Source organism: Microplitis mediator, chromosome 11 (assembly GCF_029852145.1).
Source record: "Microplitis mediator isolate UGA2020A chromosome 11, iyMicMedi2.1, whole genome shotgun sequence".
Classification (NCBI taxonomy): domain Eukaryota; kingdom Metazoa; phylum Arthropoda; class Insecta; order Hymenoptera; family Braconidae; genus Microplitis; species Microplitis mediator.
The window spans coordinates 7731922-7759902 of record NC_079979.1 but is presented as its reverse complement, the minus strand read 5'-3'; the positions used below and the strand labels follow the sequence as shown (position 1 = coordinate 7759902).

Genomic DNA, 27981 nt, shown 5'->3' with positions numbered 1-27981 from the left:
TATATATAAATATATATTTATATATATATAAACGTAGCTGAAAGTATAAGTTAAATAGAATAGTAATTTACTTTTGACAGCCTCGAGGACTTCAGGTGGAATAGCGTCTTGATGATTTGCCCCATTAATTGACATCTGCTTTGTAGCTGTTCTGAACCCACTTTACTCAGTAATAGTCGTCGCGTCATCTCATTCGGCTTGTTTTTAAAGCGCATTATGTCTTTCAATTTGATGAATCTTATATAAACATTACTATTTTTTAGCAACTCAATCATGCGTTCACTACGAATAGTTTCACTGATAGTTCGAGGAGTAGTTGCAGTAATGGTATTAGAGATATTGCTGCCAATCGTAAATAATGAGTTCTGAATAGGTTCAGGTAGTTATGTGAAATGTAGAACCCGCAATTAAATTAATGCTAGCAACATCAGTAGTTTTTTTTTTTTTTTTTTTTTTTTTTTTTTTTGTTGAGAGAGGTTACAAAATCTTCAAAAGACACCAACGAAGGGGAATTTAAAGATTAGGTGGAGTTGGTTGTGTGGGATTTTTACCCACTAAAAACAATCCTCTCTCGTCAGACCCTCGCCATAGGCAGAGGGCGGCCAGACCGGAACCCGCTCCTGCATTACTTCAGTCTGGCCCCTGGTTAGGCTAGTACTCCTGGTTCTTAATGTTTGGCTGCACGCTCTTCTTCCTTCTTTGTTCGGATTACTTGTTCCACAAAGTTCATCATAGCACTCCACTTGGACTTCGAGTTGATCATGCTCTGGACTAATGTTTCTGGGTTTGGTGGGTGTTCGAAGACTTCCCAGGCTGCTTGTCGTTCTGAAGACCATCTTTTGCATCTGAACAACGTGTGCTCAGCGTCATCTATTTCTGACGGGCAGTCGACGCAGTGCGGTGTCTGCTTTAGTCCCATGCGGTACAGGTATGCATTAAACTGACCATGCCTTGTTAAGAACTGGGTCAGGTAGTAATTTGTTTCTGCATGTTTACAGCTTAGCCATCCACCTAGAGGGATAAGTCTTGCCGTCCATCGTCCTGTAGAGCCATTCTGCCATCTGTGTGTCCACTCCTCGACGGTTTTTGCTTTTTCGGCTCTGCATGAAGCATCATCTAGTTGCTCTTCCTTTCGGCAAACGTACATTCTTTTACGTTCCTGAACCATAAGGTCCACCGGGACGGCTTTCGCTAGAATTAGCACTGCTGCCTCCGAGACGGTTCTGTACGCGCTAGTCACACGCAGAGCAGCTCTTCTTTGCACCGAAGCTAACTTGCGTCTGAACTTTTCACACTCAAGTTTATCAGCCCAAACTTCAGCGCCGTACAGTAGGGTAGAGTTAACCACGTTCAACAGTACACGCCTTTTGGCGTATCTCGGGCCTGATGTGTTTAGCATAATCTTCGCTAGACTATTTACCGTGTTGCCTACCTTTTCTGCAGTTCTGGCTAGGTGGTCCCAGAATAAGAGTTTTTCGTCAAGTTGCACTCCCAGGTATCTTATCGCGTGTTTAGCTTTGATATCGGCCCCGTTTATGTTGACGGTAAAGAGGCTCTCGAACCAACGTTGCCTTGTGAGGACGACCATTTCGGTCTTGTTCGCTGCTAACGTGAGTCCGTGCGTCTTAAGCCAAATCTGGATGACTGTTACCATGTGGTCAATCAGCTTTCGCGCTTTTTCCACGGTGCGGGCGGTTACTAGACCAGCGACATCATCGGCGAATCCGACGAGCTTAATGCTTTCAGGGAATGGCGTCCTAAGGAGTTCATCGTAGCGAGCGTTCCAGCAGTCTGGACCAAGTACTGCGCCTTGAGGTACACCTGCAGTAATATTTGCAGTCCGTTGACCTTCCGTTGTGGTGTACTCGAGTTTCCTTTCTCGGTAGTAATCATCCACAATGTCGAGAAGATAACGATCAATCTGGAAGTCGTCTCTGAGCGCGCTGAGCGAATCCTCCCATCCTACTGAATTGAAGGCGTTGCGGACGTCAAATGTGAGGAGAACACATACCTTGCGGGATCGGTGGTTACCTGACCATGCTCTGTGAGCAATTTCAAGGACTTGGTCTATCGCGGTTATCGTAGAGCGCTGTCTGCGGAAACCATGCTGATTGCTTGTTAGTCCTCCTGCACTTTCTATGGCGGCATTTAGACGAGTCTTGATGAGCTTCTCAAGCAGTTTGCCTGTGACGTCAAGCAGGCACAGTGGCCTGTATGAAGACGACGTGATTGGCGGGCCTTTACCTTTGTCGAGTAATACAAGGCGCTGCCGCTTCCACCTCTTACTGAAAGTGCCCGTTGAAAGGCAAGCGTTGTACATTGCGAGAAGCATATCTGGACACTCTCTCGCGATTGCCTTCATTACAGTTGGTGGTATTCCGTCAGGTCCTGGAGCTTTGCCCCCTTTGATCGACGACGCAGCCTTCTGGATTTCCTGCGTCGTAAAAAGTGGTATTTCGGCAGGTTTACAAGCTTGTTTAGGGCCTCTTGGCCAGTGTCGTCTACTTGGCGTGCAAAGTCTTCTAGATCACTGAGCTTCCTTCGGAATACGGTGATACCTTCATTGGGAGATAAGTAGCAGCTAATGATTGTGATGTGTGGTGTCCTGACTATTGGAGCTAACGATCCAGATAGCCGCGGTGCCCGTAACATCAGAGAACTATCTAGAAGTCGATATGCTAGAATACTGCTCAGACAGGATACAGATGTCAATATTCTGTTCATATATGTGCTGGTGTAATAAGTTTTGTGCGGTCCAGCCCCGGCCTAAGTTTCCTTGCAGTATGGAAATCATTTCTGATTCCCTTTCAGTCCAGCTAACGCAGCGTGAAAAACTGTGCAGAGCCCAGTTCCAGGCAAGTGTGACAGATCAGTGATTTTCCTGTCTGCTGACGCGCACAGTCAACAGCGTAGGGTTTTGGAGCAGGTCGCAGCTTTGTGTTCAGCTTCGCCACATTTCAAGCACAATATGCTTCGATCGGGGCCTTTGCATCCTTTGGATAAATGTCCGTATCCCCAGCATTTATAGCAGCGTTGCACTGTTTTACGGGTCCTTACGCGGCAGTTAATCCAGCCTACTTTGATTCGAGCTGTCGAGAGAATCTTTTGTGCATCCTTATCGTCCAACTCAACAAAGGCTATACGCTGCCCTCTGACGGCTACCTTCGATAGCCCAATACGCTTCACTAGAGCTGCCTCACCAAGCTCACGCGTGAGCGCATCTCTCACTTCATCGACTGTCACAACCTCATCGATGTCACGAATCTCCACTGTTGTTGTGGGTGCAAGGTCTCTTACTGCTCCATCTGTACCAACTGCAGCTTTTACGGCGTTGGTAAAGGCCGCTGTGTGTCCTGACTTGTGCCCTAATTCGAGGAGTACGTGACCATCCCTAGTCTTCTGTATTGACTTAATAGCCGCATTGTATTCGTCGGGCTTAACCTTCTCCTTGATGCCTTTGAGAAGATCGGCGTAGGTGTGTCCGGCTACCGGCTTTATGAGGACTGCATTGGTCCTAATCAGGAGATTGTCTTTCTTGCGCTCGGTTTTCCGATGGTTAGGGGCAGCAGTTTGCGAGTACGCTGGGTCTTCTTGGTTCTGTGGCGTTTGATGGGCATCTAGGGATAAGCCATTTAGTTGTTTCTTCTTTTTCCGTGTTGGAACCCTAATGAAATCACCCCCCGGCTGTCTTACGGGGTTTTCCTCGGGTCCTTGTGGAGGGCTAGACGCGGAGCGTTTCTTCTTTCTTAATGCTGTTGGCGTCTTCTCCGAGCCAGTGCCCCGCGATTGTGTGGCCTGTCTTTGTTGCAAGGTTTCAGCAGCAGTAAGCCTGCGTTGGGCATCCTTCCACAGCTTACGGTGCGTCAAAATGTCAGAAAGGAGTAAGAAAGCTTCTTTGACTTTTTTGGTGACCTCTGTAGGAACAGTCCGCTTTACGCGTATAGTATCAAGCGTGCTGTTTAATAACTGCTGCAACTCACTCAGTTTGGCATCTTCACTTCCAATTGCCGTATCACGGGTAGCAAGGTGTTGCGCTATAGTCGGGTGAAGAACTAGTTCATGGGCACTTGAATATTGTGCGTCAGTAAATTTCTCCGTGTTGTCACTTGTAACTTTTTTTGGACCAGTTGCCAAGTTTACCACAACTGCTCCATCGGCTGTAGACTGTTCGGGTAACCCGGTGAGCGCCCACCTGTTCGGCGACTCACCGCTGATGGCTTGTAAATCACGGCACTCAGCATCAGCTCCAAGTGCGCGTGCCTGGCGTTCCCCAGGAAGCGGCGTTTTTCCGAGGCTTAACTCTCCTAAACTCATCATAATAATGTTAACTCGGGTCACAACTCCTAGGTGATTATGGAGATTTCCCTTTTCCTCGCACCACGTTTGGTCCGCGGGCGCTATTTTATTTCACCCCTATCCACCGGCCTGACGACCGGTGAGGACGTTCCCCTATCCGCCACCCGGGGACGCGCTCGGTAGGAGTTGGGTTTCTCCCCCGAGAGCAACATCAGTAGTAGCAACTGTCATTGTAGTAGAACTAGGAATAACAGTAATGTTAGTTCCACTAGCACTTGCAGCACCAGTAGTTGTAGTCAAATAACCAGGAAAAACACTAGTGCTAACAGCAGTAGCAACGCCAGTAGTCGTAGTTGATGAAGTAGCAGAAACAGTAGTGGTAGCAGCAGTAGCAGTTGCAGGAGTAGTATTTGTAGATGAAGAACCAGGCAAATCAGTAGTGGTAGCAGCAGTAGCAGTTGCAGGAGTAGTATTTGTAGTTAAAGAACTAGAAGAAACAGTGTTGCTAACAGCAGTAGCAGTTGCAGCACCAGTAGTCGTAGATGGAGAACCAGAAAAATCAGTAGTGATAGCAGCAGTAGCAATTGTAGCACCAGTATTTGAAGTTGAAGAATTAGGAGAAACAGTAGTGCTAATAGCAGTAGCAGTTGCAGCACCAGTAGTTGTAGTTGTCGAACTATGAGAATCAGTAATGGAAGCAGCAGTAACAGTTGTAGCACAAGTAGTATGACAAACAGCAGTTGTTGATCGAGTAAAAGAAGCAGTGACAAGAGTGCTAGCGGAAAGAAGAGCATCAACATCAGTTGTATTTGTTGAAGCAGAAGGAATTGCAAGACTATCATGAACTGCAATGTTGTAACCGATGAGAATTCCATCGGTATTCACGATGAGGCTTTCCAACCAATTAAAATCATCTACAATTTTAGAAAGATAATGAATCAAATTGATCATTGAATAAAAATAGATACAATATTACAAATCTTACCACTTTCAGAAATGACAAGGGCAGAAAAATTTTTTCGCCCCCATCGAACAGACACATGACGTAAACCATGTTTTCTTTCTATAAGCGTTGTTGCGTAATCACAACTACATTCAAATTTGAGTGTAGTTGAACTTCCGGCAAATAGAGGCAGCACCTACTGGGACCTAGTGTCTATCAATTCAAACTTGACTAGCGCAGTGCGACGCATGCGCATCGATTTTTCCTGCCTCGTGTTGAGAAGACCGTCGCCATTATCTTACGTTTATATAATTTTAAGTGTCACCACGTGTTTTTGTATAATCTATTAAAATTGCGCTCATCTCGAGTAAATAATTAAAAGTAATCAATAAACTACATTAAGGGTTCATAACTCTATATAAAAATATAATTATTTTTATAATTGCGAGCACAGAGCTCAAAAAATAAATAAAAACCAACATCCAGAAATCCAGTGCCCTACGACCTGTTCCTGAGGAGGTTATTTTCGACGGAGAATTGCACAGGTGCTTAATTTCTACTTTATAAATTAATTCAAGTGTTCATCAAACCAAAAGACTCAGTTTTATTATTTATTTGATTAATATTATGCTCAATTTCTTAATTAAACAAAAAGTTATTTTTTGCTCGGTAGCCTCTGCTATCATACTACCACGTGTTCAACAAATAAATTAAAATCAGTGTAATTTATCATGAGCTCATTAAATTCAATTCAATTAAGTGATCAATACTATTAAAACACAATAACAAAATTATTTATGTATTCAGTGCTATTAAAAATAGTAATTACGTGTTCAATAATTCACTTCGCTCAGTAACCTCTGACATCATGTTACTTATTATCATGACATTTTTGCAATCAACTCAGTGTTCAATTAAACTCAACTCGATTATTTTTAATTCGTTTATTTACTCGAGCTCGACTCAATAATTTGTATTCAATCATTCACGTATTCATGAGCTCAGACATTTAACAGTATTTATAAATTAAATAAACTATTTAATTTGCAACCCAGTGGTATTTTGTGCTGTGACAAATAAAAATATTGTTATATTTTTAAATATGCGTATTTTTCAAACATCCCAACCACCAACCAGTCCTGGCATGCATTTATTTTAGTATTATTACAACAAACGTTGACTTGATAACACTCGTTTTGTCCTTTGGCCAAAAAACTAAAGCGTACATGTTAAAAACTTGCAAATATGAATATTTGAGAAACAGTTTGATCAAATTGTCTATGCAACGATATTGAATATTTAAGACAGATATCGAACAAAAGAAAGATAAATAATTGAGAAGTTGTCACAGATGCCTAAACTTAGTGGCTATAAAACCTGAACATCACCAATAACAAATTACCGAATAACGTCGATTGAGCATATGGAACTATTTTTAAAATGTAGAAATGAAAATAAATATTTTCTAAAAATTAAGTAATTAAAGTTTTCACGTAGATTATTGAAAGTTAAATTAATGCTAAATCTGGACGAAATGAGTTTGTAAAAATATGTTAGAGCTACTGAAGCGTGATGATTTGATGATCTCTAAAGTGTTCTGAGATGATCCTTTACCTAGAAAATTTAGAAGAATAAGAAAAAATCAGAAATTAAAACCCGATTCTTTTGACAAAAATTGCATTTTCGGCCAAAAGTTAAGCGCAGGTCGCATTGGCGTGAAAAACATCTCAATACTTTTTTGTAGAGAATATTTTTCTTCATAGTTTCCACATATTCGCGTCTAAAAACATCAATCCCCTGAAAAAAGTTGAGAAAATAAGTGCAGATTCCTTAAAATTTTTAATTTCTAACCAAAATTACCGCATAACTTTGTCTAGGCTAGACATGCGTGAAGAACACCATCGTACTTTTATGTAAAGAATATTTTCCTCCATAGTTTCCACATATTTACGCCTCGAAATATCAATCCCCTGAAAAAGTTGGAAAAAAAAGTGCAGATTCCTTAATATTTTAAATTTCTAACCAAAAGTACCGAATAACTTTGTCTAGGCTAGACAGGCATAGAAAACACCTCAGTAATTTTTTGTAGAGAATATTTTCCTCCATAGTTTCCACATGTTTGCGCCTTGAAATATCAATCCCCTGAAAAAAATGGAGAAAAAAGTGCAGATTCCTTAATATTTTAAATTTCTACCCAAAAGTACCGCATAACTTTGTCTAGGCTAGACATGCGTGAAAAACACTGTCGTACTTTTTTGTAAAGAATATTTTCCTCCATAGTTTCCACATTTTGGCGCCTCGAAACATTAATCCCCTGGAAAAATTGGAGAAAAACAGTGCAGAATCCTTAAAATTTTTAATTTCTAACCAAAAGTACCGCATAACTTTGTCTAGGCTAGACAGGCATAAAAAACACCTCAGTACTTTTCTATAGAGAATATTTCCCTCCATAGTTTCCATATATTTGCGTCTTGAAACATCAATCCCCTGGAAAAATTAGAGAAAAAAAGTGCAGAATCCTTACAATTCTAAATTCGTAACCAAAATTACCGTATAACTTTATCTAGACTAGACTGGCATGAAAAACACCTCAGTTTTTTTTTGTTGAGAAAATTTTTTCTTTATAACTTTTATACATTGCGCTGAATAATACTAAATCCCTGAAAATGTTGGAAACAGAACATGCAATTTTCTTGTAAATTTAAATTCTAACCATACGTGATGAGTTTCTATTCTATTAAATCTTTAGAGTTTGCTATTTTACTTTTGTGTGTTTTTGCGCCAACTTCACTTTTGTTTTGATGTTGACTTATATAGGCTATATAACATGAATCTATGCACGCGAACTTGCTCGCGATCGTCTTATTGCTAGGGTTTTTCGTCTGCATTTTATTCTCTTTTTATTTTTAATTGTTTTGCCCCAACTTCTAGGCCCTGATGATCATATAAGAACTTTTTTTCAAGGGTATTTCTCTAGGTACAAAGATTTTTAAAAATATCCAGGTTATGATAGTCTATTCCCCTTGGATAGCTAGAAGACACTAGAATATTGACAATCCTCATTTCAAAGTTTACATGTGAAATACTTCAAACCTCACAGACTCTAGTTGTTTAGGAATTAGCTGTTCAGGAATATCATCATAGATTTTTTTGCTACGCAGAATGATCTTTAACAAACATTGATATTACGAAAGTCTATCTCCCTTGGATAGCTAGATGACACAAAAATATGGGCCGGCTTCTATCACACAGAAACCGATTGCACAGATGCAATATAACACAGAAACCGTTTAGTCATATCAAAATTACACAGAAATCGTTTACATATTTATGTTCTGCACAGATATTTTTATTGCACAGATACAGTTTACCCAGACTTAATTATTATTTTACCGACTGTAGTAGAGTTGAATATAAAAGTTGACCTTGACTACGGAAGATGGTTAAAAAATTCAAAATACTAAATATTATAAGGTATAAGAGCACAATTCTGAAGATTAATATATTGTGTAAAATTATGTACAAGACTTGAATCAGTTTGAAAGATATTATAAAATACTTCAATAATTTATAATTAATTTTTTTTTTTTTCATTTAATATTTTCAATAAAGAGTAAAAATTGTTTCTTACTGTCAATATGGTATTTTCTTTGGTATTTTTTAGTATGCGATGTATTTTCTAGTATTATAAAGTAAACTTAAAATTAAAAATAAATTTAAGCCATTAATATTCATAAGTTATTCAGTATGGTATATAATTATAAGTTAAATTGCTACATCATAAACATGATTATCAATATATTGAATACAAAAATACAAACACTGATTCAATTTTTTTTATTGTTTCATAATTACAGCAGAATTAGTTATAACTTAATTAGTTTAATATCTATAATCCAAGGCTTTTGCAAGCAGTACATTATTGATGAACTTGTAAAAAAATAAATGGTCGCAAAAGCCTTGCATTATGATTAATAATTAGTTAATAAAACTCCCATTTCAAACAGAACTTAAAACTTAATAATAATAATATAGTGTAAAAAGTTATAGAGATAAATAAGCAAATCTGATTTAATTTATTTTGTTCTCCAAGTCTTCCTCTCTTTCAATCTTCGCAATACATTGCTGAAGGTTGAATTCGAATTCATATTAAATTTTGAGATTTTCTTACTTTTCCGTCGAAACTATCAGACCTATTACAAAATATTATAGAACCTTTCTTGTAGACAATTTTATTCCCTAAAAGTTATTTCGAATCAAGTTTTTTCGGATTCCGCATTGTTTTCTAGTTATTTTAATTTTAATATCAAGCTCTTAAAATCAATCGGAAGACTATTTTTTTATGAGCATCACATGAAAATAACTAGAAAATAATGCGGAATCTGAAAAACCTTTATTGGAAATAACTTCTAGGAAATAAAATTGTCTTCAAAAAAGGCTACACAACATTTTGTAATAGGCCTGATAGTTTCGCCGGAAAAGGAAAAAGATCTCAAAATTTCATATAAAATCGCTTTCAACCTCAAATAACTTTTGAATAAATAGATTTATCAAAAAATGATAATTGACTTTTTTCGTAGAGCATCCAATTACCTAAACAAATATGCCTGCCAATTATTCCTATAACGCAGCGTTAGCTACTTTTAGAAATCAGAAGAGATAAAAAAAATTTTTTTATGTTATTCTTATGGAAAATAGAATAGTGCGATGAAGAACCTCTTAATGTTAATATTAAGAGCTCTAATTTTCACAGACGTCTTTTTTTATCTAAATGAAACTTTTGAACCTGATTCCAAGAAAAAAAAAAATTTGTTATTTTTTGGATCACCCTAATATTTATGTTATTAGCAAACGTTTAGAAAAAAAATTTTTTAATGTAAAGTTCGTATAATAATTATTGTTGTTAATTATATTTTATATCTACAGGGGAGGGTGGGACAGAGAAAGCCGTAAAAAGTAATAATCGGCTTCGGGGGGCCTCTCTGCCCCAACCTTCTCTACATATATATTTTTGTAAATTTGTAAATTAAATATATTTGAAAATAAGCTTACATCTTCGTTTATCTTTATGCCATTCAGACTCACATTGGTACATAATTAAAAATGTAACAAAAAAACTTAATCAAGTTTAAATGAATAAGTTTTTTTTTATTTCAAGATTCGTTATTTTATTCAATGAGATTATCAATGTTAACTTGACGATAAGCTTAGTAATACAATAAATTTTTGTTTATTTTGACTAATAAAAAAAATGAAAATCTAAATTGTAAATAAATATTAATAAGTTTAAATAAAAAAATCAGTCTTAAGAAACGAAAAAATAACAACTGAAACTAACTTTCATTGTATGTTATAATTCATCAATCTATCTGTCAATGAATGAATTATAAACACAGCTATATTGAATAATTTATTTTCATAATTTTTTGTATTATTTGTAACAGTTAATAAGTAGTATGAGACTTATTCCAGGCAAGAAACTAGGCTTAACTATATTTTTTCATAATGGTTTTTTCCTATTACATTAAAAACCAGAGCAAATATATAATTCATTGCTCACAACGACGAAGCAATAATTGCAAAGTTTGCATTCATTTTAACAAAAAAATAGCCGCAATTAAACAATTTGAATCCTTCAAAGAATGATTAGATCTTTGTATCAGTGATAATCATGACCATCTTCCTGATGACTGTAAAGCTGATCGCGGATGTCTGACTCAAGTAATGAAAAAAAATGTCGCGAAATTGATGATCCCACAAAAAACATTTTTAATAATGTCTGTCGCCCGTAAGAAATCGTTTTCTAATATAATAAATTAACATTTTATATAAGTAACACCTACTTACTCCACAATTGTTCATAAATTTCCAACAACGAGTAAATCGTTTACATATGAATGTCGTCGCTCTATTCTAAATCGGGAGAAAGCGAAGTCAAGACCAAAAGTCCCTGAAACTTTATTTGATTTAGGGAAATTGCTGGAAAATAATTTATTTTTTGAAGCACTAGTGACATCAAAGAAAAATTCGGCCCTGACATTTACCACCACTAAATTGTTAGAAGGATTTAAAAAAAGTAATAAATTGTTCATGGATCGCACTTTTTCAGTTAGTAAATTATTAATTATTGTTTATTACATAAAGTAAAACGCGATCAACGTTTTTCGAGTAAAAAATTATTGACTCACTCATCAACACGGCTATCGTAATGGAAAATTAATTTAAATATTCGAATAATAAAAATTTAATAAACTGTTTAGTTTTTTCCAAGAATACAGCTTTAAAACCCAAAATGTCGTGAATATACGATTCATTTTAAATATAATGATGTGGTAGTGAACATTTTATTAAATCACGTATATTTTTTTTTTTTTAATTGTTTTTCTAGTATATAGCCGTAGTAACGGCCTTTTACACTTTTTGCCTTTATATCGCAACTGCTTTACTTCTCTTTCTGCCTTCATTGTGCGGCTGTGGGCCGACTTGTGCTTATACTGTACTGCATCATTACGGTGATGCCCTATAACCTCCCTCGTGCAATGGAGGTGTTGTGGCGTAGGGAAACCACAGAGAAAACCTAGCCAGTACAGTTTCGGTTTGGGTGAACTCCAGTGATCGATAAAATTCCCATTTTACCGATCACTGGATCTTCATCCCGTGCCTAACGGTCAGAGACCTTCGTTCGAACTCAACGCGTGGCTAAACGGTCACCCAGCCAAGTAGTGGCCATGCTCAATGCTACTTAACTTCGGTGATCGCCCGAGCCACGCGCGTGCCGAACGGCTGCCTCAGCCGCTCTTAAATCACGTATATTAAGAATTTTATTATATTTTCAAATCTACATATTTATATATTTTTATTTTTAGTATCATGCTGAAACGATGGTGCTAATGGAAAATAGAACTCCTGAAATTTCCGATGAAACAGTCAAGTGGTTAACTGAGCAAGTTGATTCTCTGAAAACGAGGTCACTCCATATTATGAGTGACTTCAAAAAAGCCACCGTTAAAGCTTTACGGAAAAATTTCTTACTAGCTCAATTACATGGCTGCTATTTTCATTTCGTCTACGTAAGTGATTTCATCGTTGTAATTTATTAGTAAATTAGTTAAATATTGTTACTTAGCCGTATTTATTTTAAAGTGTAGTATTTAAGACTTTTTATTTAATATTTTGAGCTTTGTTCAGCTAGTTTAGTTTAAATAAAACAATTATCACAATGGCGTATTTATAGTTCATAAAAGCACACGTAAGTTTTAGATCATTTAGTTGTACCCGTCTGTTCGGAAGTAACTCATCAACTTTACGACTCGGATCGGACGTCCGCATCTTAGGATGCTTCTCCACGGTCCACGCCTTCTCCCACCTCACCAACTGACTCATTGGTCAACTCTTAAGATTTCCCTTTCTCCTCGAATCCGAGACTTCCCATTGGAGCGCAGATACCGACGTCTCCCACTCCTCGGAGAACTTTCTCGAACCCGGCTCTCGGGTATAAAAGAAGGGACAATCAGAGCGGCAGCGCATTAATTCTTGAGCAGTCTGACTGGCAAGAATATCTCAACTGATAGCGTGCAAGGCTATTGTGATCCAAATTACTAATTACTCAAGTGCGCAAGCTTGGGTAGTCTCCAGCTCTACTCTCAAACTAAATTAGTTCTTTTAAGAACTCTCCACCATTGACTTGCACTTCTCAACGCTAGCCAACTAAACCTCCGGGTTTCGTAAGAAACTTCTTGTTTTTGAATTCTCCAGCTAAGTTGACTAGCACTTCTCAGCGCTAGCCAACTCGACCTCCGGGTCAAGTAAGAAAACCATCAAACTAGTTCTTCTCAGGACTTCTCTGCAACTAACGTAAAATTTCAAATCAACGGTCTTTCTCAAGACCAAATCGGCCTTTCTCAAGGCCACCACATCAATCGTACGTAAGAGTTTCTCTTCATTACAAACCAATTTACCGGCAGACTACTCGTCTGAACACCGTCAATTTTAATACAGTCGAAGCTCTCTAAAGTTGCCCTCCCTGAAGTTGAAAGTCGCTCGGAGTTTCTCCCACTCTTCTTTTTACTAGACGAATCAGAACTCAAGATTTTGGCGCGCGATTTAAACACCTATAATTAATAGAATACATATTTTGTTATGTAAGATAGATGAACATCCATTTTTTGTAGTTGATATGTAACCTTTAATATCTATTTGATACAATCAATATTCAACTGATATTAATTTATTTTTTTATAACGTAACACCAATTATTCTAACGAACACTTTTTAAATAAAGTTTTTTAGAACAAATTTCAACTTAATATTAACTTAGGAATGAATTAATAATGATGACCAGGGCCTTGAAATTGGGGCCAACAATTAAACGTAAAAAAGAGGACAAAAACAAGTTCTAAAGCAATGATAGAAAAAAACATTAACAAACGCATGCAAGTTCAGGTGAATGAATTCGTACTGTAGCCTCTAACTCAAATGTCAAATATTAAAGAGGTTGACAGCAAAACACGTGGAATTCTAATTACTGAATGCGATTGCGCAAGATACTTGCTATTAAATCCTCTTCGGAGTAAAATTTACTCCGAAAGTGCGTTTATTGTACCCTGGCGGTTATGAATCACCATGGAAATATCCTGAAAACACCCTGGAATCACGGTGGATCCACAGTGGGTTTTATCGCCGTGATTCCACGGTGTAACCACCCTGATTCCACGTACACCGTGGAATCTCGGTGAATACACCGTGAAATCAGGGTGGGTACACCGTGTAACCACCGTGGTAAAATGGCACAAACCCACCGTGTAACCACCCTGGATCCACCGTGATTCCACCGTGTTTCCACTCCCAGGGTGTTTCCAGACTGTTTTCAGGGTGATTCAAAACCACCAGGGTAATATTAAAACTCCGAATCGGAAAAAATTCTGATTTGAATAAAATCCACTTCAAAATCAGTCCACAGAAAATACAAACTTACGATTCACACCTCATTCGGAGTGATTTTTTTTAAACTCCAAGTGACGGAGTGAAAACGAGAAGGCAAAAATGTGTTGTATAAAATTTCAGATACTTTTGGTGTAGCACAGTAATCTTCCTGATGGTCTCACTTGTCGCCGAGCTGACGGTCATGCTTATAATGTTGCTGACGGAATTGCTCGTTATCGTGCTGATGATCTTGCTCGTCACCGTGCTGATGATCTTGCCCATCATCGCGCTGACCATCTTGATCGACATCTTTGTGACGATCTTGCTCGTCGTCATGCTGACGGTATCGCTCGTTATTGTGCTGACGATCTTGTCCATCATCGTGCTGATCATCTTGATCAACACCTTGCTGCGATCTTGCTTGTCATCGCGCTGACGATCTCGCTCGACATCTTGGCGACGATCTTGCTCGTCGTCATGCTGACGGTATCGCTCGTTATTGTGCTGACGATCTTGTCCATCATCGTGCTGATCATCTTGATCAACACCTTGCTGCGATCTTGCTTGTCATCGCGCTGACGATCTCGCTCGACATCTTGGCGACGATCTTGCTCGTCGTCATGCTGACGGTATCGCTCGTTATTGTGCTCGACATCTTGCTGACGATCTTGCTGACCTTTCTAATCAAAATCTTGCTTGACATCTGTTCTATAATTTTGCGTGTGATCTTGTTGTCCGTTTTTTTCAAGCAGAAAAATAGCACTATCAATACCAAAATAATTGAAAATTATTACTGACCATCTTGCTCATGGTCGTGCTACTGATCTTTCTTGTGATACCGTTGATGATCTTTAGCTATTTGTAAAAATTAATAGTCTCCAATAAATAAAAATATTTTTTTTCAAATGTCTCGTCTTCTTTATTTTTTGTTATTACTTGATAGATTCACAAGCTTTCATTGATATTAGTTGACAATTTTGCTGACCTGATGGAAAAAAATCTGTCTTTCGGTTGACCCTGCGGGCCAGCCCTAAAACTTCCCGCTGTTCTCGAGCTCCTTGAGCTCGGAAACTTTGTCGTGAATACATTTTCAAGATGCCGTTCGTTTCGAAAAAAATAGTTTTTTGCCATTTTTTTCTCCAACGATGTCTCTCAAACGAATCAACCGATTGAGACGGTTTAGGTGGCAATCGACGCGTTTTATCAAGTTTTAAAGCTGATCGAATTTTGAATTCGATTTATCAAGTCGTTTTTGAGATATTCGGAAAAAATAAAAAAAAAAATTTTTTTTAATTCTATCGACAGCAGTTTCTCTTGAACGAATGAACCAATTTTGATGGTTGAGGTGGCATTCGACGCGGCTTATAAAGCTCTAGAGCCCAGTCCATTTTGGAATCAATCCATCGTGCACATTAAAAGTTATCCAAAAAAAAACACTTTTGAAAAAATTTTATTTTTGGAACATCTCTGAACGAGCCCTACCGATCAAGCTCAATTTTCTCACGGCTTCAAGATATTGACAACCCGCGTCGAATGACACCTTCAAGTTCAAAATCGGTTCATCCGTTCAAAAGATACAGGTATTTACATACGTACGAACGTACGTACATACATACATACTGTGACATTTGAGATTGTCCGGTCCTCGGCGGATCCCACGCGTTAGATTAACTTTAGTCAATAATTCATTTTTGTTTCTGTAATCGATAATAATAATAATTAGGACCTGCGAGGCACACGGGAGTGATGGGAAGGCTCAGGTAAAGTAACGCGGCTAGTAACAGGCTTCCAGCAACGATCCCCGAAGACTCTGGTAGGTGGAGATTAATTATTGTTAAGTTAAGTTAGCCAGTAAGAATTAGTCATTAAGTAGCCAGACAAACTTCCATCTCGCTCACCGGAAGTGGACCACGATCATCGAGTGAGACAAGCCGCAATCAATCCCAGAAGCCCCGCGGATAAGGCAAGGGGAAACTCGCAGCAAAACCAACGACCGTCAGCCTGTAAGCCACGAGCAGTTCGAGTTTCAAACGCGAGAGCACGCGCGCCATCAATCCGAGCCATGGACTCGAAGGTTCACTGTGGAACAATTGATGGTACCGCTGGCGCCATCTCTGAGGCAGCAGCTGAACTGGGCAATAGAGTGGGGAGTCGCGTGTGAGATCCATGTGATCGGAGGTGTTGCAGCCATCTTTGCTGGGCGCTTGTTGCTGAGAACACGTGTTGTGGATAATTTCCTTTCTGCCGGTGATTGCATCATTCAGTAAACCACGATTATTTTGTTATTAAGTAGTGCTAAAAATAACTTTGAGTGCCGCGAAGGCGAGATATTGTCGTATAGTATACGTAAAAGTTGTTCAAGTGCCGCGAAGGCAAATTGTTTTGACAAAAAAAAAAAAAAAAACATAAAGAAAAAAAAAAAAGCTGAGACAGATCATTGTCGAACCGCGTGTGTCTCGCAGCTGACCTTGAAGCTGGACAATTGCCGCAATCTGGGAAGGAGCTATACAACCCTGCCGAGGATCACCGAGTGCTGGACGACAACCAACATCCCCTCGTCGACCGCTGTATAGGGTGAGTGGAAGTTTGTACTGCGTTTATCGGTCATTTCAATACCCTGTATTTGTGGGGTCGTTTGTTGTATTTTTTTTTATTATTGATTATTATTATTATTCGAATTTTTGTTTTTTTTTTTTGTGTTGAACTGAGCATTTTGGTGAGTTGTAAAGCCAGAGTCCTCGAGCGTCGCGTGGTCGTCACGTGTGAATATTTTTCGCGCGTAATTTTTATTTGTTTACCGCAACTTTATTTTTTTACGTTGTATTCTATTGAGCTCGCGAATCAAGGACATTTGTTTTTTTTATGTGTTCACCGTCGCTGCGGGTACGTTGCAAGTATTATATTAGTTATTCCGTAAGGATAAATCCGTAGGGAATTTAATCAGTTTTTTTTAATAAAAATAAGTCACGATTCTTAGTTTATGGTATTATTATTTTCTGTTATGCTTGACTCATGGACTACTGCTGCGGTTATTAGATGTAAAATAAGTATCGTCACTAAAAATATTCGTAGTGATTACTAGCTTTTAAAAACTTATTAATTATTTTTTTTTGAAAATTACGCAAAAGATAGAAATATTAGAGACTCGTTGGGTAGTTTACGGTCATAATAGGTACGTAACAAGTTATGAATTGTTAATTTTTTTTTGTAATTGCTATGGGTCAAAATAATGGATTACTAAATTTTTTTTTGAGATTTGTTGTTGTTGGTTGCGTGCAACAATAATTTCGCGACTTGACAAATTAGTTTTAAAAAAAATAAAGATAAGTTGGATCGCATCTCTGAACAGTAATTCTACTTGAATGTGTGTTGTATGATCAGTGTGCCGCGTGGTATGATTTTGTATGTAATTTTTTTAGGTGATGACGCGAAACAATGTATTAAGTATACTGTTGAGAACTGCGTAATTTTTTTTTGATTAAAGTGTTTAACAAGTTTCTTTTTGACAATAAAATTTCTCTCTTTTTGTTGTTAAATAGTTGCTTTGACAGTAATAGCCGGTAAGATACCCAGACCCAACTCCTCCCGCCCTCCAGGAAGCTCGTTTTCCCTGAACCCTTCACACTAGTAAATTTCCGCGTCGTGAGTTTGGTAATTCTCTCCAAAAATTACCTGGCGTCCAACGGGAACTGCAGGTAAGCCAAAATTGAATTGCACAGAGAATTCTCGCTGGTTAGATTCCCAGCCGGGAATATCTCGTGACAATACATACACTCGGACATCATCGTGAAATTAGTCAGAATAGCTTCCTAGGACCTCAAAACGTCGACATCTGATGGAAATTCGATTTTCGTAAATCGGACCGAAACCAATAACTTCCCGAATTTTTGAAAATTTACAATTTTCTTAGCGGGAAGTTAAATATACTAGAAGAAGTCATTCAAATAATCAAATAATAAAGAATTCTAATTTCAATGTTGTATTATAAATAGTATTACTATTTTTTTTCTATCAAATCTAATTTTCGTTAATAAATTATTATTTGCTTGTTTTGCAATTTTTTTTGTATTTTTCCCTATTAGTTATCGCTTAAAATTTCGTTCATTATGTTTTGTTTTGTTGTATCTGACGTTAAAAAGGATCCTCATAGTGTTTATTATCCCGTTCAGTTTTGTTATGCACAACAGGATTAGTCTTGAAGAGATACACGTTCGAGCGTCATCTTCAATTTGCTAAACACCAACTTCCTATTGAAAGACAGAATCAACCAGTAGTCCCAACTGAACGCCACCTCACTAACTTGAGTAGTCAACACTCGGCATTCTTTAAAGACTTCACAAGCGCTTGTATCAAGTCTGATATATGTTTAACAAAGTTTGTCAACCCGCCTTCGCCCTCTTCCTTGAAACTTATACACACCTTAAAGTCCCGGTTGCACCTACAATGTGCAAAACGTATGTGCCCGTCATACATGATGAAACTTTAACGGCAATACGAGAAGAAATCGGAGATTGTCTGATTTGGGTTTCCGTCCTCGAAACAACGGATGCGCAGCGGCGTTGCGTCACCAATATTATTATTGGTGCATTGCACATAGACCGAGCTTCTACTGGGCGCTTGAATGCGTTTTGGTCAGCAGGGTTTAATCCAGGCAGAGATCTGCTTTACTTGACAGATGCTGCTCCATACATGAAGGCGTCTGCAGGACTTTTAGCTCAGACCTACCCGAAACTACTCAACGTGACATGCTTAGCACATGCGTGTTATATCGTTGCAGAGAACGTGAGAGAGTGTTACGAAGAGATTAATGACGTTGTTGCTAGAGCTAAACAAGTCTTTACAAAATCTAAAGCAAGGATTGATATATTTAAAGCTGCTCTTTCGAACGTTCCTCTACCACCAAGGCCAGTGACTACACGTTGGGGCACATGGATCAAAGCGTGTCAATATTACTGCGTGCATTATGAGGATGTAAGACCAGTTTTCATGGATCTCGACGATAACAGCGAAGCTGTACATGATTCGAAGGAGAGCTTAGAACGAGCTGGAAACCTCGAAGAGTTCGAAGATATTTCTGCCAAATTTTCATGCTTAGTTACAGCTATTAAGCTATTGCAGAAAAGAGGTTGTAGTTTAGCTGTAACATGCGGAAGTATTGCTGAACTAATGCAAGAATTTGAAGAAGATCTTGACATTTATGAAGAAATTCGGGATAAAGTTATCCAGGTCTTCGAAGACAATGCAGGGTTCACGCAGATGATCAAGATTAACAACTGCGAAATCAACGGTAGAATGGAAAACTTGCCAAACAATTGGACTGAAGACGACGCACTCAGAATGGAATATGCCCCGTTCACTTGCGCAGATGTAGAAAGATCGTTTAGTATCTATAAAGCATACTATAGGGCTAACAGAGAAAGTATGAACTTTAGAACGTTGGGTCAGCATATTGTAATGAACTACAATAAAAATATAGGAGGCAAAGAAGAAAATATAGAAGCTGATTCTGATGAAGAAGAATAAAAGTTTTTTCTTTTTCAGCCTTTCCTTAGACCACCAGCAAGACCTTGAGAAAGGTCATTACCACGACCTAGACCAAGATTACCAGCAAGACCTTGAGTAAGATGGTCAGCAAGATTACCAACAATACCTTGAGCAAGATCACCAGCAACACCGTGCGCAAGATGGTCATCAAGCTCACCAGCAAGAACTTTACCAAGATCACCAGCAAGACCTCGACTAAGATCATCAGCTAGACCTAGACCAAGATTACCAGCAAGACCTTAAGCAAGATCGTCAGCAAGATCACCTGCAAGACCGTGGGCAAGATGATCAGTAAAATTACCAGCAATATCTTGGCCAAGATCACTTGCAAGACTGTGGGCAAGATGATCAGCACAATGTCTACTAACATCGGTAGCAAGACCACGAGTGAAGGCTTTTCTCTTCGAATCTTTTTTAAATTCGAAGAATGGCAACTTTCATATGTCTGCAATGATGTTTATTCCTTCATTTTTAAGTTTCTGCCTTATTAGTTAATTGAATCACTCAGATCGGTTGACATATTTCAAATTTATAACCACTTCCGTGTCCCTGATAATGTTTTATTTAATTTTTTGGCCTAAAGAAGGAACGACCAGCATCATCGAGTCTACTTTCATAAAAACTCGACTTGAGCTCAATCATGTCACCGTTAGATGGAGAAGACAATACGTGTCGTCTTTGATTTTAGCTGGAAGCGGTAAGTCTTAGGTGAGAATAGTTTTTTAATTTCAATTAATTGATGTAATTTTTTTTCAATTCTTAGACGACATTAATTGGTTAGAATCTTTAATTATTAATACCGATGGAATCATCATGACCAGTTTCTTGTCGAAGCCGATGCGTATTGAAAATCGCAGTCAGTCTTCTATGAGTTCTGCTCATCAAACCAACAGTAGGGAAAACCTATGCCAACTTGCTTAAAGGCATTAAAGAGAAAGTCCGACCGCACAAGCACGGCACCGGGATACAATCCATCCGGAAAACGAAAACAGAAGATATTCTACTAGAACTTGACCGAAAATCTGGCTTGAACCCGAATTTTTCCGAAGCTGTTGAGGCAGCAGTTAGCTTGGACGGAGCAGTTAAATATCTAGTGCCTTCAGTTACCATGGAAATTCGTAATATTGACGAGGTATCGACGGAAGACGACGTGTGAACCGCAATCATCCGGGATCTTGGCGGTACAACCTCTATCAAAAGAGTTGGAATAATCAAAACTGCTGTCTGAGGACAACGCATGGCATTCGTCGACCTGGATAAATCGGGAGCTAGGCGAATGCTTGAGACGGCTTGAATCAAAATAGGCTGGGTTAACTGCCGTGTGCGACATCGGAAAATTGTACAGCGGTGCTACAGATGCTTAGGCTATGGCCACATATCAATAGGCTGCAAGGGCCCTGACCGCAGCAAGCTGTGTTACAAATGTGGCGACCCCAACCACAAAGCTGCAAGCTGTGACAAGGACCCCCACTGTGTACTGTGCGCTGCATCAGTAGAGAGTAACACCAACACAAACCCCGTGCCTGGGACCGGTGCTTGCACTATCTTTCGAGCTGTGCTTCCAGAGAATACACAATGACGACTGTCCTACAGAGCAATATTGGCAGGGGATGGACGGCGCAAAACCTGTTGCACCAGCACATCTTCGAGCATAAGATGAATGTCTGCTTCCTATGCGAGCAATACTCTAACTTGACTACCGCAAAATGGTACTCCGACATCTCAGTCACGGCAGCTATTTGGGTCACTAGTCCAAACATACACGTTCTGGATAGTGGCTGCGGGGAAGGATATGACTGGGTCAGAATACCTCATATCACGATCTTCAGCTGCTATTTGTCTCCGAACGAGGGGATCTCAACTTTCCGGCGCAAACTTGCTAATATCAGAGATACAGCAGGACGAACAAAAGGCGACATCATCCTAGCTGGGGATTTAAACGCAAAATCTGCTGACTGAGAGATGTAGTAGAACGATACTCGTGGTAACGAAGTAGCTGACATGTGTGCCAGACTTGATCTTGTAGTGCTGAATAAGATGTAGAAATCATCGATATCTCCCTTGCCTCACCAAGTACTGCTGCAGCTATACCAGACTGGAGAGTTCTGGAGACTTACAACACTAGTGACCATCAGTTTATTCAATTAACAATAACTGACCCTGCTTAAGCGCAGCGCGACTCGCCCTTAAATCCTCAGAAGAAGCGCTGGAATCTTGCAAAACTAGATGCAGCTGCCCTAACCAGACATCTCTATAAGAAATGGTCAGACGCGGTCACTGCGGACTTGGCTCCTAAATCCAAGGTGGAGATGGAGGCACTGATTGACAAGGTAATGGGTCTTGTCATCGAGGCCTGTGACACGACAATGCCTGCGACGATACCACGAAAGTAGCGCAAGCCAAACTACTGGTGGACCACAGAAATTGCCGCTCTTCGTAAGAAGTGCCTTGCGGCTAGGCGCAGACACGTCAGACTTAACGGCAGGCACCGGTTAGAGCTAAAAAGGCGCTACAGCGTGAAATTAAGAGGAGTAAAACTAAATGCTGGCACAAACTGTGCGGCAAACTAGACCAAGATCCATGGGGCCGCGCCTAACAAATGGTCGTCAAAGGGCTACACAAGCAGCCCCCTGTACATCGAATGGAGCCTACGACTATAGAATGGATAATCGTAGACCTATTTTCGCGCCATCCTCAGAGGATGCCGAATAAGAGTAGGCAGGTGCCCACCGAGGTTCCCCTATTCACTGAGCGAAAACTTTATGACGCCGCTGACACTATAGCCAGGCAAGGCACCAGGTCCCGACAGCATCCACCTCAAGTGTCATCAAAGCGATCGCCAAAGAGTTCCCTACTATACTTCTGGCCATGTACAATGCTTGCCTCTCAACGGGGACTTTCAGGAAGAGGTGGAAACGGCAACGCCTTGTGCTGCTAGATAAAGGTAAAGGCCCGCCAATCACCTCATCTTCATACAGACCACTGTGTATGCTTGATGAGACAGGTAAACTACTGGAAATTATTACCAAGACTCGACTAACCACCGCCATAGAAAGAGCAGGAATACTTAAAAGCAACCAGCATGGCTTCCGAAGGCAGAACTCCACGATATCCGCGATAGATCAAGTCCTCGAAATTGCTCACAGAGCCTGGTCGGGCAATCACCGATCCCGCAAGGTGTGTGTTCTCCTAACATTCGATGTCCGAAACGCTTTCAACTCCGTAGGATGGGAGGATTTGCTCAGCGCGCTCAGAGATGACTTTAAGATCGATGGCCACCTTCTCGGCATTGTGGATGACTACTACAGAGGAAGAGAACTCGAGTACACCACAACGGAGGTTAACGGAATGCCTATATCACTGCTGGAGTACCACAAGGCGCGGCACTTGGTCCAGACTCCTAGAACGCTCGCTACGACGAACTTCTCAGGACACCATTCCCCGAGGGGATAAATCTCGTAGGGTTCGCCGATGATGTTGCCGGTCTGGTAACTGCCCGCACCATGGAAGAAGCGCGTAAGCTAATTGCCCACCGGGAGGGCATGGCTGGAGATGCATAGATTCACGCTAGCAGCGGACAAGACCGAGATGGTCGTCCTCACAAGACAACACTGGTTTGAAAGACCATTTTCTGTCAACATCAACGGGTCCAAAATCGTAGCCAAACACGCAATACGATACTTGGGTGTGCATCTCGATGAAAAACTCTCATACCCTCGCTGGATGATTGGCTATACTGTAAGCATGCTGAAACAAACTACTATTTAACGCAGTTTCTCAGCGGGCACGGGCAATTCGAAGCGTACTTACACCGAATGGGGCTGAAAAATAGCCTACATTGTGCGTACTGCCAGACAGAGATAGACGACGTGGAGCACACATTTTTCATCTGCCCTTAATGGGCGACAGAAAGAAAAGAAGCCTGGGACGTCTTTGGACATACACAAAGCCCAGATACAGTCATCGTTTACATGATTGAGTTCAAAGAAAAGTAGAATGCCATGATTCATTATGCCGAAACGTTGATAAGGCAAAAAAAAAGAAGAGCAGACGGCAAAAAACGGTGAGTGCTAGAAGCGCAACAAGGGCCAGACTGATGTAACGCGAAAGCGGTTTCCAGTCTGGCCGCCCTCTCCCCAGAGGGTAAGATAGAGGTTGATTGTTTTTAGTGAGTAAATATGCCACACTACCGAACATCTTCCTTCAAATTATCTCGGTGTCTTTTGAAGATTTTTCAACCCCTCTAAAAAATAGAAAAAAAATTACTCATACTACTACTGCTACTACCACCACTACTACTTTTTTGCACTTATTACTGCTAGCATTTCTCGGTCTACAAGTGCTAATACTACAGGTGTTTGGATGAGTACTATCACTGATCCAAGTACGTCGACTTCGACATCGGTTGTTGCTGCTGCGGTTATTGCCATTGGGCCTATATCTACGACGTCACCTAGTAGTAATATTTCTACTGATGACTTAAGGGTTCCTCAAACTTATGAAGGTAGCAGATCGACTAATTCTGCTTCGGATGACGGCCTGGTTGAGTTGATGGGACAAAGCAACGAACGTTTCCGACCTATCGACCTTTGAGATGTTCAGCGGTTTAAAAATAAGGTCGAAGAAATGATTCGGTGGTTGATGTTGAGTATAGTGGGCTCAGAACAATTGAAGCTTCTCACAGTTGGTAGTTTTCAACAAGATGCTGTTCTTGCTGAAATTCGTGATACAATTGAAAGTAAGTAATTCTCATATGTAATATAAGTTATCGATGGTTAAAAACTAAAAAGATTGTTCGGGTTGTTTCAGAGTTCACATTACAACTGACAAGGGCGGAATTTAACAGATGTTTGACATTGTTCTTATACAATTTAAAAAATTCCAAGGACAAGAAACATGACGAACCATCCACGGAATGAATTTTACCTACAAAGATCATAGCAATCAATTAAAATTATTGTTCATTAATTAATACATGAATAAAATTTGCTTAAACGTTTCTTATTATTTTGATAGATGATTATTTACAAATATTATAAATGATGATTTTTTGAGTAATTCTTAATGATCTTCGTAGTGATTTTGCTCAGTACTCATTGTCTTATAGATACCGCTCAAAACCTTGCTGCTAATATACAGCTATCTGAAACGTTATGCAACAGATATTTTTGACGGTATTCAAGGATATGTTACTGATAATCTTCATCCAATAACCAACAAAATCATCAGCAAGACCTTGACCAAAATCATCAGCAAGACCGTGGGCAAAATGGTCAGCAAGATTACTAGCAATACCTTGAGCAAGATGGTCCGCAAGATTACCAGAAATACCTTGAGCAAGATGGCCAGCAAGATCACCAGCAAGACCTTGAGCAAGACCGTCAGCACGATTACCAGCAATGCCTTGAGCAAAATGGTCAGCAAGATTACTAGCAATACCTTGAGCAAGATGGTCCGCAAGATTACCAGAAATACCTTGAGCAAGATGGCCAGCAAGATCACCAGCAAGACCTTGAGCAAGACCGTCAGCACGATTACCAGCAATGCCTTGAGCAAGATGGTCAGCAAGATAACCGGCAATATCTTAGCAAGATGGCCAGCAAGATCACCAGCAAGACCTTGAGCAAGACCGTCAGCACGATTACCAGCAATGCCTTAAGCAAGATGGTCAGCAAGATAACCGGCAATATCTTAGCAAGATGGTCAGCAAGATCACCAGCAAGACCTTGGGCAAGACCGTCAGCACGATGACGAGCAAGATCATCAGTACGATAACGAGCGATTCCGTCAACAACATTATGAGCATGACTGTCAGCTCGACGACAAGTGGGACCATCAGGAATATTACTGTGCTGAACTAAAAGTATCTGAAATTTTATAAAACACATTTTTGCCTTCTATCTATTTACGATTTAATTTACGTCACACTGTTAGAAATCGGGATCGAATTCGAAGTGATCCCGGATATCATTTAAATCCGTTTTCACTCCGTCACTTGGAGTTTAAAAAAAATTACTCCGAATACGGTGTGAATAGTAAGTTTGTACTTTCTGTCTACTGATTTCGAAGTGGATTTTATTCAAAACAGAATTTTCTCCGATTCGAAGTTTTAATATTACAATAAACTCACTTTCGGAGTAAATTTAACTCCGAAGAGGAGTTAATCCGCGTTAACACCGCAAATTTTTTCATCGTAGCGAGTATCTTGCACAATCACATGCAATAATTAGAATTCCACGTGTTTTGCTGTCAACCTCTTCAATATTTGACATTTGAGTTAGAGGCTATAGTACGAATTTATTCACCTTGACTAGCATGTGTTCGTTAATTTTTTTCTGTTATTGCTTTCGAACTTGTATTTGTTCTTTCTTTTACGTTTAATTGTTGGCCTCAACTTCCAGGCCCTGATGATGACATTATCATTTCTATAAAATAAATATTTAAGAAAATATCTCGAGATTAATATTTTCAAATCTTTAGTTTAATTTTTAAAATTAAAACTAAAATCTTCAAGCTTAAAAATTTTTTTTTAACAACAAATATTCAAACGCAATCATTGAATAATAATACTGGCAGTTAAAATTTATGCCACAGCCATTTGTTAATTATATCTATGTTTTTAAATATGTCTAACTAATAATTTATTAATTATAATAACATTTTTAATGTGAGTACTGGATAGGGCGTAAGTCATAAAAATTTCTCATTGACTAGCTTCTTAACGAGACGTTGGAGAATTTCTTGGAGGGTGTCATGATACAAATTAGCATTGTCTCCATTTAATGCGTACCATCGAAGAAATAATCTAAAAGAGCTTTCAGCTTAGAGCTTCAACAAATGGTGGCTAATTGTTAATTATGATTGAATCCGCAGCCGTCGATTCTTCATTTTCGTATGAAACTTCGTCATCGAACTCTTTCTGTACGCCCGAAGCATTATCATCAGGATATTTGTTCAATACAATATCATCATCAGTATGAGACTGCTAGCCAACATCATCGGAGTCTATATTTAACCAATCATTAACTTCATCGAGGAATAAATCGTTAAACTGAGGAATTTTTTTCATTAAGTCATGAATACTAGATGTATTAATCATTTCCATTCCTTGATTATTCTCAGGTTCAAGAGGAATAATATTTTTCCAGCAATTTCGGATATCATTCTTAGTAACAGAGTTCCACGCGAGTTGACAAAAGTTGAAAACATCAATTAAATTTAGGGACTTCAAATATTCTTCTCCATTTTGTGGTTTGTCTTCAGCTAATACTCTTTCGAGCATGTGCTCCTGTAGGAATTTTAAAATTTTTTAATAATACCCTGGCCTAACGGCTGAATAGGTGCAGTGGCATTTGAAGGTAAATATAAGATGCTGCAGAAATCACATAAATCGTTTAATTTTTTCGCAGGTGGATGACAACCTGCGTTATCCGTAATCAATAAAACTTTAATATCCTTCTTATTATCTAAATCATGTTTGCGTTTAACTTCAGGCAGAAAAACCGTAGTGTACCAAGTTCTCATTAAATTACAAATCATCCAAGCATTTGCTTGACTGACATAGTGGACAGATAGATAATAATTTATTCCTTTAAAACATCGCGGCATTGCAGATTTCCCAATTATAAAAAAAGGTATTTTGTGAGTACCAGTAGCGTTGATATAAAATAAAACAGTCATCCGGTTTTCAGGCTTTTTTCGACCATCAGCACGTTTTTCGTTTCTACCAACTAAAGTTCTAAATGGCATCAGTTTCCAGTAAAGAGCACTTTCATCACAATTATATATATACTCAATATCAATCCCGGTGACTGTCCTTATATTTGTCAGTTTAACTTTAAAATTTTCACTTGCTTCTACGTTTCCTGATAATTTTTCGCCTTGGATAGTTTGTTTCACGAATGCCATATCTGTTTGTAAACTTGCCTAACCAGCCATCACTAGCAACAAAATTTTCTTTTCCTCTCAATCGTTTGTTAAAAAGTAACGCTTTTTTTTTTAGAATTGTCCCCGAAACCGCTAATCTCATGCTCCTGCGCTGTTTAAGGGGTCTACCCTCTTTAGAATTTTGAAAAAATCGAATTTTTTTTTTTTGTATTTTTTGAAAGTATACATATTTAAAAGTATCATACTGAAAATTTATAAAGATCCGAGCAGTCTAACTGTACTTTTGGACGACGTTTTCGGAGCGGTACGGCCTACCTGCCTTTGTATTCATTAGCAGCTGCAACCTTTTTCAGGTATACTGACATATGTATAATATTATAATATACTTT

General features: G+C 39.1%; 1 protein-coding gene across 1 annotated transcript; it reads right to left on the bottom strand.

Annotated features, from left to right (window-relative positions):
* Nucleotides 1–4449: 4449 nt before the first annotated feature.
* LOC130676909 (uncharacterized) lies at nt 4450–14554 on the bottom strand. Its single transcript, XM_057483417.1, has 2 exons — nt 14344–14554; nt 4450–5210 (listed from the first exon to the last, which is right to left on the bottom strand). The coding sequence occupies exons 1-2, from the start codon at nt 14552–14554 to the stop codon at nt 4450–4452; spliced, it is 972 nt and encodes a 323-aa protein (XP_057339400.1).
* Between the last annotated feature and the right edge of the window lie 13427 nt (nt 14555–27981).

Excerpts from the sequence above, each read along its gene's own strand:
- LOC130676909 (XM_057483417.1), bottom strand. The coding sequence starts at position 14,554 with ATGATCAGCACGATGATGGACAAGATCGTCAGCACAATAACGAGCGAT. Across the intron at positions 5,211-14,343 it reads GACCGTCAGCTCGGCGACAA|ATGATTTTAATTGGTTGGAA; the intron begins GTGAGACCATCA and ends CTAAAATTGTAG.